This window comes from Carya illinoinensis, chromosome 1, assembly GCF_018687715.1.
Source record: "Carya illinoinensis cultivar Pawnee chromosome 1, C.illinoinensisPawnee_v1, whole genome shotgun sequence".
Taxonomy (NCBI): Eukaryota; Viridiplantae; Streptophyta; class Magnoliopsida; order Fagales; family Juglandaceae; genus Carya; species Carya illinoinensis.
The window spans coordinates 24549955-24560744 of record NC_056752.1 but is presented as its reverse complement, the minus strand read 5'-3'; the positions used below and the strand labels follow the sequence as shown (position 1 = coordinate 24560744).

The 10790-nt window shown below is 32.3% G+C and overlaps 1 protein-coding gene across 1 annotated transcript; it reads right to left on the bottom strand.

The window, feature by feature from the left end:
* Positions 1-9699: 9699 nt before the first annotated feature.
* LOC122276754 (secreted RxLR effector protein 161-like) lies at positions 9700-10380 on the bottom strand. Its single transcript, XM_043086678.1, has 2 exons — positions 9993-10380; positions 9700-9902 (listed from the first exon to the last, which is right to left on the bottom strand). The coding sequence occupies exons 1-2, from the start codon at positions 10378-10380 to the stop codon at positions 9700-9702; spliced, it is 591 nt and encodes a 196-aa protein (XP_042942612.1).
* Between the last annotated feature and the right edge of the window lie 410 nt (positions 10381-10790).

Below are 10790 nucleotides of genomic sequence, written 5' to 3'. Positions count from 1 at the left end.
GCAGATCTATTATTTGCATTTGTAGAACTTAAGTGCTACAAAAATAATTCTCATCGTTAATTGTAATATATGTACATACATATAATATAAACAACAAATATAAATGTAAATAATTATAGAAAATAAATCTAGAATACCTGATATTCTGGAGAGGCAAAAAGATCACAACACTTTATCCAATCGTCTAATTTCATCTGCTGGAAAGGGGACTGTGCAGCCTCTTCAAACGTCTCAAATTTCTTGAAATGGTCGTGACATCGTCCCTTGTGACGTCGGAATAGTGTAGCCATTAACTCATTCACAGTTCTCAAATCCTCGCTACGACCAAAGTCGAGGTCAAATTCATCCTAATTATAAATTAATTAAGTTAAAAATATAATAAACTAATGTAGGTGAAAAAAATGATATAATAAGTAAACTCACCAGCACACGACTCCGAATGTGTTCCTTAATCTCATTCGGCACATCTCTCCAGGAGCGCACATAAAATGGAGCGTAAGCTCGAATTACTATGCCAATATAGGAGGAAAGTGCTGCTGCACTATCATTCACTCCTCCAGTGGAATTATTAGGAATTGTGATTTTCAATTTACCATGCCTTCGATTTTTCTCAAGTGAGATGCCGCGTGTATAGCCACGACCGCGACGAGCCAATTGTTCATCAACTAATAGATGATAGTATAATTTTGAAGGTTATATATATTATTTATTGAAACAGACATCTTCAAGGATATATAGTATTAACGTAAACATTCCTTACCGGTAGGTGTCGACTGTGCCACTTCATATCGTGAGCTATTTTCTTACACATGTATAATCTTTGCAACCGGGGTTTCAATGGGAAATATCGCAATACTTTAACCGGAACGCTTTTCTTATCCTTCTACCTCGACTCTCCGCATACAGGACATGCTTGTTTCTCCTCATTCTCATTCCAAAATAAAACACAATCATTCTTGCACGCATGTATGGACTTATACTCAAATCCTAATCCCTTTCTCAACTGTTTCGCTTCATAAAAGTTCTTCGGCAATGCAGATCCTTCGGGAAGCACTTCGTTAAATAAGTCTAATACCATGTTAATTGCTTTGGTTGACATTCCACACAATGATTTTATGTGAAGCAACCGCACAATAAACGACATTTTAGAATGTTTTGTACAACCTGGATAAAGCTCACGCTTTGCATCTTCCCACATTTCTGGAAAATTATCTGAATCATTCCGTCGCCCACTTGAGCCATTGTCGTCAACCTCATCCATAAACATCCCAGCTCCAATGTCACTCAACATCTCCTCCATCTCATCTCGCTCATAATCATCATCCACGTTGTGCAAATTTTCTCGCTGACTGAATAAGTCATTCGCTGATTCAGCATACGGCTCACCATGCAGTACCCATCGAGTATAGCCCAAATCCATACCATTCACAAATATATGACTTTCAGCTTCATCCAATCCTATCGCACACAAATTTTTACAACCTCGACATGGACACTTAATGTAACCACGACTATCAGCATAGGCCTTTGCAAAATCAATGAAGGCCCTTACTCCACGCGCATAGGGTATGTAATCTTTTCCAAGTCTATCGCGTAGACGCATCCAACTTTTATCCATTTCTAAAAACATCTAATTTTTTAGTAATTAAGGTAAAGTTAAATACACATGCATGTCATGATACATCATGTTCAAAGTACTCTTTCTCAAGGTAGTTGGTCCTATCCCATTCGAGATTATATTCTCCATATTGCACAAGTCCCGTCACTCTACTACTTTGAACGTTAGTAAAAATTTCGGCAGCACTTCCCCATAGTTCTCCAAGTATACATGTTCACATATAGGGATTATGACCCTAAGAACAGTATACCCGAAGAACAAATGAGGAAAACACCGAAACTTCATATTAAACGTTCAAAGTAGGAATAACGTTTATGTGCAATACAGATAATATAATCTCAAACTGTCCACACTGGACAATTCAGGAATTAATGTACACCTAAATGTACACGAATTTCCAAACGGGTCTAAGGTTATTTATGCAATGTTATACAATATCTAACAAAAAAGTCTACAAATAAATTAGCGCACATTGTTTGAATTATCCCGATGTACTAATAATATTTATATTATTAATGATTGATAACACTTAGAAATTATTTGTAGACTTATATAATTCCTAATTTATTATATTATATGTCATTTATCAGCTATATAATATATAACACTACTATAAAATATCTTATAATTACTATTATAAGTTACTGATAATACTTATATTTTATTTGTTATTATATAGCATAAAATAACAATTTTTACTTATTTATTTCGTATTTAATATAATATATAGTAAATTAGATTATAATTACTAGTTATACTATATATTGATAACACTTCATTGTTATCAGTTATTATATAATTATTACTATTATTGCCAAAATTATTATAATTATTATAATAATTTTTATTATTAAATAAGTAATTATTATTATAATTACTTATCTATTTCTTATTAATCATTTTTTTAATACTATACATTACATGATAATTATTATTATGGATTAATACTAATATACTCTATACTATATATTATTAGATAAAATATTTAGGATTATTGAGCTATTAGATAAATAAGTATTATTATCTTATAATACTTATTTATATTATCATTGTAGTAATACGATTTTTTATATATACTATATAGTTATGTCTTATAATTGACACTTAGTAATATATGATAATTTATTATATTAGTTATTTAACTAATTATATATATAATAGTTTTAATTGTAATATTATAATTTATAATTATGATCATCCAATAAATTATATACCAAAATTTTTATTCTTACACAAATAATCACACTATTTATTTATTAAATAAATTGTTATATATATTCTTTTATAACAACAAATTACTAAAATAGACACATAAACTAACAAATAATTATTATTCAAAAACATACACTATACTAAAACATTATCACATTAAGAATAAACATATTCAATAACAATAATTTTTCTTTTTAATTCATCCAAACAACACAAACTTAATCACAAATTATATCCACAATAAAATGTAACAATAGAGTTTAGTATATATACCTTGTGCTTTAAATAAATTCTTCTTCAAAAATCACAACTTCTCAACAATTCACAACAAATGATCCTTCAAAAAATACACAATACTAGTTAGTTAAATATATATGAAATAAAACATTGATAATTATCATGTATATTACAAAAACAAAATGAGAAATATTATTTACCTTAATGCTTAAAAAAATACCTTTGCAAACTCCCTCTCACTATAACCCTCCACTTCTTCTCTTCCTCTCTCTAAAACTCTCTGTCTCTCCCCACTGCTTTCCACTTCCCAGCTCCGTCTCTCTAAAACTCTCTCTGTCTCTCACTCTAACACGCACGGAGGAAAGCAGAAATGAATCTGCTTTCCCGTGCGTGAAAGTTTTATTTTCTGCTTGTTATGCGATTAACGTTCGGACGTTCATTAATGAACGTTCGAACGTTTCATTTTACATTCGAACGTTTAAGCATTAAAGTTCGAACGTAAAATTATCCCGCCCAATAATTATGCAGTACGTTCGCACGTATTATTGTCCATTCTACGTATTCGTCAGTAACGTTCGAACGTTTATATAGTACGTTAGAACGTACTGTGAAAATTATAACGTCCGAACGTTTCTCATTAAGGTTCGAACGTTAATATTATTATTTACATAATATATATTTAGTATATTCCTCATAATATACTTATATATTAAATTATAAATTATACAATATTAATTAATATATAATTTGTACCAATTATAATATATATAACATAAGTATTATATAAGAACGTACTATATATATATTATAACTTTATATTAACTAATAATATAAAATATATATTATATTATAACTATAATATATAATAAGTATATTATATATTATAGTTATAACAAGTATATTATAATATATTATATAGGAAAAATTGTGTATTATCCTAGTATAGTATACTTTAATATAGTATATCTAATAACTATATTAAAGTAATATAGTTATTAGATAATGTAGTATAAATATTATATTATATATTATCTATATTATAGTCTATAATATAGTATAAGTATTATATACTATATTATCTATATTATAGTCTATAATATAGTATAAGTATTATATAGTATGTTATCTATATATAATAACTATATAATATCGTATAATATATTATATAGTAAATATATTATAGATATAATATAGTACTAGTACTATGTTATATATACTACTTGTATATAATATAGTATATATACTACAAATATAGTGTAATATATAGTATACTATACATATACTTTATATATATATATATATATCATACTATACATATACTTTATATGTATATACTATATATATTATATACTATATAATTACTATATAATATACTATAGTTATTATATAGATACTATAGTATATTAACTATAGTATTGGATATATAAATAACTATATAATACTACTATATAATATATACTATATATATTAACATATTAAATAGTATTAAATATATATATTAAATTATTACAATAATATATACAATAATATTATATAAGTATACTCTAGATATAATATAATATATTAGTATATATAATATAATATATAATAACATACGAATATATATTATATCTATATATAGTATATAATACGTATATAATATACGTATATAATATAGTATACTATATTACTATATACTATATAATATAGGTTTCAATAATACGTATATAACACTATATACGTATTAAAACTACATACTGTATAACACTATATAGTATACACTATATAGTATATAGTGTAATATACTATATACTATATAGTATAACACTATATAGTATATAGTATACACTATATACACATATAACAGTATATAGTATACGCTATATACACTATTAACACTATATACTATATAATATACGTATATTATACGTATATAATATTATACATTATATAATATATAATATTATACATTATATAATATATAATATTATACATTATATAATATATAATATTATATATTATATATCATATTATATAGTAATATATAGGTAATATGATATATATTATAATAATATATTATATAATATATATAATATAATATATAGTGTAAAAACGTTCGAATGTTATAACTAAAACGTTCGGACGTTTTGATTGACGTCCGAACATATACGTTATACGTTCGCATGTTAACACAACGTCCGAACGTACAAGTTATACGTTCGCACGTATGCCTTTAAGTCCGAACGTAATCTACATAACGTTCGCATGTGCAGTTAATGTCCGAACGTTAATTAATTAACGTTCGAACGTTAACTGTATATAAGGCCTGGCACGACGGTTTCCAGGCCATAACTTGTACGAAACCGGTCCGGAAACTCAAACTCTCTCATCCTCTCCGCTACGCACGCCGCCGCAACCGTCGCCATCCGCCACTACAACCGTCACTAAAAGGTAATGTGCCCTCTCCCTCTTCTATTTCCTTGCTTTTAATCGGTGGGTTTCAAAAATTCGAAACCCACCGTAGCCCGGTTATAAAACTTGCATTTCCGGCCACCATTCGCAGTAAAATGATAGAATAGGACCGTAGAAACATTTCCCATCTTTTGCAATGCATATTTTGGTTGTTTGTGGCTTCGAAACATGCGTTTTGAAGCTTTCGGTAATGGCTGAGTCGACTCAGCGATTCCGTGTCGTAACGTTCGGACGTCATGACACAATGTCCGAACGTGTGACCTTTTGTATTCTTTATGTTCGCACGTTATATTGTAACGTGCGATCGTATTAGTTTTACGTGCGAACGTTTTTATCCAATGCTTTAACGTAACGTTGGATAAAATGTTCGAACGTAAACCGTTGGTCTTCTTCGGCTAGTAAGAACGTCCGAACGTATGACGGTTCAAATTCATTACGTCCGAACGTTTAGATAATACGTTCGGACGTAATGAACTCATTCGCACGTTTTTATCGAACGTTTCGTCCGAACGTATCATCGTTGTAAATTCGCACCTATTTTAACGTGCGAACGTACATTGTATTAACGTTCGAACATTTCCTATTACAATTTTTTTATATTGTTTCTTTTAGGTATTATTATTTTATATATTGAAAAAGTGAAATTATTTAAAAGTTTTACTGGCAAAATTATATAAATTTATAAGGATGATATTTTAATTTTTAGTATAATCCATATATGTCATAATATGTATGTATCTGTGATTATAATCATTTTTTTTAAATGTTATAACTTATATATTTTTTTTAATTTTCAGGATATGGCTCAGTATATGACGACAAGGAAGCGAGGGAGGGATGGAGGCAATCCGGACATCGCTCGACTGGGGCACGAACTGTTATGGGGGAACGAGAAATCCTCATTAATGAGTTTGATGAGCTCAGCTGGGAGCAAAAGACGCTGAGAGACGTCTTCGTCACCAGAGGCTGGGGCCCCATATGCACATTGAGGGGAAAGATTTACCCCACAATGGTTCGAGAGTTTTACATTGGGATGGCCACCATGCCTAACGATGCATCATCCCATACTCTCAGTGTACGCGGTGTACAGTTTCAGTTCTCGGCGGATGTTCTCGCCGACTTGCTCCAGATTCTGCGTATACTACCTGAGTCGACAGCTACTCAGGCTGATGACATAGCAGCTGCATTTTCCCCAGGCACATTCAAGGCAGATCCAGCCGCTTTTGCTTCATCTTCGGGCCCTGTTGAGTTTATGCCCAGTCATGAAGAAGATCGACCCGAGGGCGATCCTATTGCTGCTGAGGTTGGTGACGATGAGCGGGACCAGGATTTCTACATCCTCACTGGCACGGACCGCACAAAGCTCGATAGGCCGAACTCCTTCAGCCAGAATCAGCTGCTGCCTTTCTTTCGCATGTTGCACATTTTTGTTGCAACAAATGTAGACCCGATGGCACATAAGAGCACATTCAGTCGGGCTCGTGCATAGTTCCTGATTGGCTTGGCACGTGGTGAGCCCATTGACTTGCCCCTTGTTATATTTGAGCGGATCCGTTACGAGGCCAGCATCGTTACCACGGATAATCTCCCGTACGGAGTCATCATCAGCCGCTTATTACTAGCCCGGGGAGTGCCACTCCAGGCGGAGGAGATGGTGATAAACCAGATGAGCCCTATCGACATAACCACACACCGTCGGAGCATTGGACAGGGGAGAGGCTCAGCTCGGCGTCAGTCTGGTCCTACGCCAGATCTTGTTCCCCCGACTGAGTCTGGGGCCGATGTTGCTCGCCCGTCGGCGAGTACTAGTCAGCAGCCGGGAGTTACATCTGATGGGGATGTGCGACCTGCTTGGGTTGATACAATGATAACAGATATGAAGGCGCATATAGACCGACAGATCGATAGACAGATTGCACATATAGATCAGGCTGTCGCACATCTTGCACATCATGTAGATGTGCTAAACAATAAGGTTGAGACATTGACTGAGGAGTTTCGATCTTTTGTAAACCAGTAGTTCTGAAAGTGATTTGTAAAAATTTATCATTCGAACGTTTTTTATTTTCGACATATGTAATGGACACAAATATTTAATGTATGTATTGTGTAGCTTAATTTCTACTCTTAATTTTTTTTTAATATAACGTTACTCAACCTTACTATTAAAAAAATATATATTATGGTTAATTTATGTAATTTAACATATAACGTTCGAACTTTATCACATTAACGTTCGAACATTGGCGCTAATATATTCACGTTCGCACGTAATTATGTAAAACGTTCGAACGTTCGCGCTAATTTTTTTACGTTCGCACGTAAATATACATAACATTCGAACGTTACTTTGACGTGCGAACGTATTATGTTAAACGTCCGAACGTTTTGAAATTCTTGCCCAACATTTAGTGACAGTTCTCACAAACCGTCACAGTAAATACGTTTAAGTCACAGTTTGGAAACCGTCACTATTTATAATCTGTCACTAAAAGCCATATTTGTTGTAGTGTATTTTATTAAAAAAAAATTAAAAAAATATATAATTTTATTAATAATTATTTTCTTAACTATTAGCATAATAGATAGGAAAGAAATTTGATAAAAAATTCATAAAAAGATAAAACAAATAAATAGAGAAATTGTGTATAGATAATACTAAAATAATAATAAATATAAAATATAAATAAAATATCACTAAATTGTGTATCGATCCGTGTCTTTTGCCAATTGTGTCAATTAAAAGTCGATTACAATTTTGTATTTACCAATAGCTTATTTAATAAACAAATCGAGTCAAAATCGAACCAAACTCTAAAAAATTTTCTTTAGCATTAATTGCTTATTTACAGCCTATTTTTTACTGATTCGTACAAAAACACCCCCTAAAAATGGAAAAAAATAAATAAAAAAATCTCTTCATCGGTTGAACGCTATAAAAGAAATTTGAAATTTTGTCCACAGCTTTTGAATTCTCTCACTGCAAAACGTGCCTAATTTCTAAAGGAAACAAAAGTTTGAAAGCTTTTCGTCCTATTCTCTCTGTGACTCAAATCTTTACAACGTCAAGAAATGAAAGAGACTTCTTTTCATTCCTTTTTGCGGTTATAAAAGGATCGAGACTTGGAGTTTCATTTCAGCACAATCTTCTTTTTGCTTGCTTATAGTGTATAGTGAGGCTGATTCTGTCTTTACAGGTAATTTTTTTTATTATGATATATATTGTTAGTTTGATCAACTTATGTAAACTTTAACTTTCAGTTTTGTAAATTTCTCTTTAAATATATTTTGTAAATCTTAATTTCGTGCATTTACAACCCAAAAATATCTCATGCATGCGAAGTTAGTCCAAGATCCCGACTCAAGAACTTCAAAAACTAACTTCTCAGCCCCCCTCGTCAAATAACATGGAGTCTCCATCAGTTTGATATAGAATTAAATCTGGCTATGAGAGAAGGATCACCCTAGCAACTTCGCCTCACAAGTGTCTCATGATGGCAAAAGGCACTCTAATGTTATAGGTGAGAACCCTTTAATCCCTCAGTGCTATTTATAGATTTCTGACCATCAAGAAATCTAAGAGTTTGTATCTGACTATAATTAGAGATAGAGTTTTAATCTTATCTCTTAGCATTTCTCTTATCCCGTTATCACTCATCTTTAATCTGATAGACTTGAGCTATTTCAAATTCTATTAAGATGGGTGTGTGGGACATAGAGTTTAAATAAAACTCTTACATTCTCCCACTTGGCCCATACGCCCATAAAATAATATTTTCCGTTCATGGGTTTATTACAGGAAATTAACCATACTGCGCAAATTCATTTCCTGAAACTTTCATAGCTCAAAGTACGTTACATGAGTTCTGTAATATCAATGTTAAATCAACTACTGATGCGAGTCATGGCGGTCCTTTGTTATATAATCAACAAATTCCCTTCCATGTACCACAACACCAGCAACCAATTTTACATGATCTTTAATTGGGATAATTAAGGCTAATACCGTAATGCCTTGGGTTCCAATTCATGTCTGTTGCAGACATTATCTTGTCACTATTCTTCCAAACCATTCAATGTACAAAGAATTGGAAAGACAAGAAAACAGAAACAAAACAACCATAATAGATATCATTAAGTGTCCAAAATAAAATAAAAGATCTACGAGCTCAATAACATGTTTACATCATAAGACCCATTCTGTCAACATGTTCTTTAAACTGTTTTGCTACTAGACCCTTTGTTAATGGGTCTGCTATCATAAGTGTAGTACTAATATGTTCTATGGACACTGTCTGTTTCTGTACTTCCTTCTTGACACTTAAGTATTTGAGCTCCATGTGTTTAGCACCTTTAGAATACCTATCATTTTTTGAGAAAAATACTGCAGAGGAATTATCACAATAAATTCTCAGCGGCCTTTCTATAGAGTCAACAACTCCAAGCCCTGAGATAAAGTTCCTCAGCCATAAACCATGTACTGTGGCCTCAAAGCATGCCACAAACTCAGCCTCCATTGTTGATGAAGCAGTGATAGTTTGCTTCATACTTTTCCATGAGATCGCTCCACCGGCTAGTAGGAAAACATATCCAGAAGTAGATTTCCTACTATCAGAACAACCGGCAAAATCAGAGTCTGAGTATCCAGTTACCTCTAAGTTGTCAGTTCTCCTAAAGGTAAGCTGGTAATCCTTAGTTCCTTGCAAATATCGCAATACCCTCTTTGCTGCTTTCCAATGAGACATCCCTGGGTTACTCTGGTAACGCCCAAGCATGCCAACTGCAAAACTGATGTCTGGCCTCATGCAAATCTGTGCATATATCAAGCTCCCCACAACCGAAGCATAGGGGATTTTTGCCATCTCTTTACGCTCCCACTCAGTTTTAGGACATTGTGATAGGCTAAACTTATCACCTTTTGATATCGGAGTATCAAGTGATGAGCAACTTTTCATGCCAAATCTCTCAAGAACTCTTTCTATGTAATTTTTCTGAGACAATCCCAACAGTCCTTGTTTTCGATCCCGGAAGATTTCAATTCCGATCACAAAGGACGCCTCACCCATATCTTTCATTTCAAATTTCTTAGATAGAAAACCCTTGGTTTCATAAAGTAAGCCAAGATCACTACTAGCCAACAAGATATCATCAACATACAGGATCAAAAATATAAACTTGCTCCCACTGACCTTTAGGTATATACATCGATCAACGATGTTTTCTTTAAATCCAAAGGCAGTAATGGTATCATTGAACTTTAAGTACCACTGTC

Bases quoted from the DNA above. Each gene is read 5' to 3' on its own strand.
- LOC122276754 (XM_043086678.1), bottom strand. From the start codon at position 10,380: ATGGCAAAAATCCCCTATGCTTCGGTTGTGGGGAGCTTGATATATGCA. The intron at 9,903-9,992 runs GTTTATGGCTGA...ATTCCTCTGCAG, and splicing joins CTTTGAGGCCACAGTACATG to TATTTTTCTCAAAAAATGAT.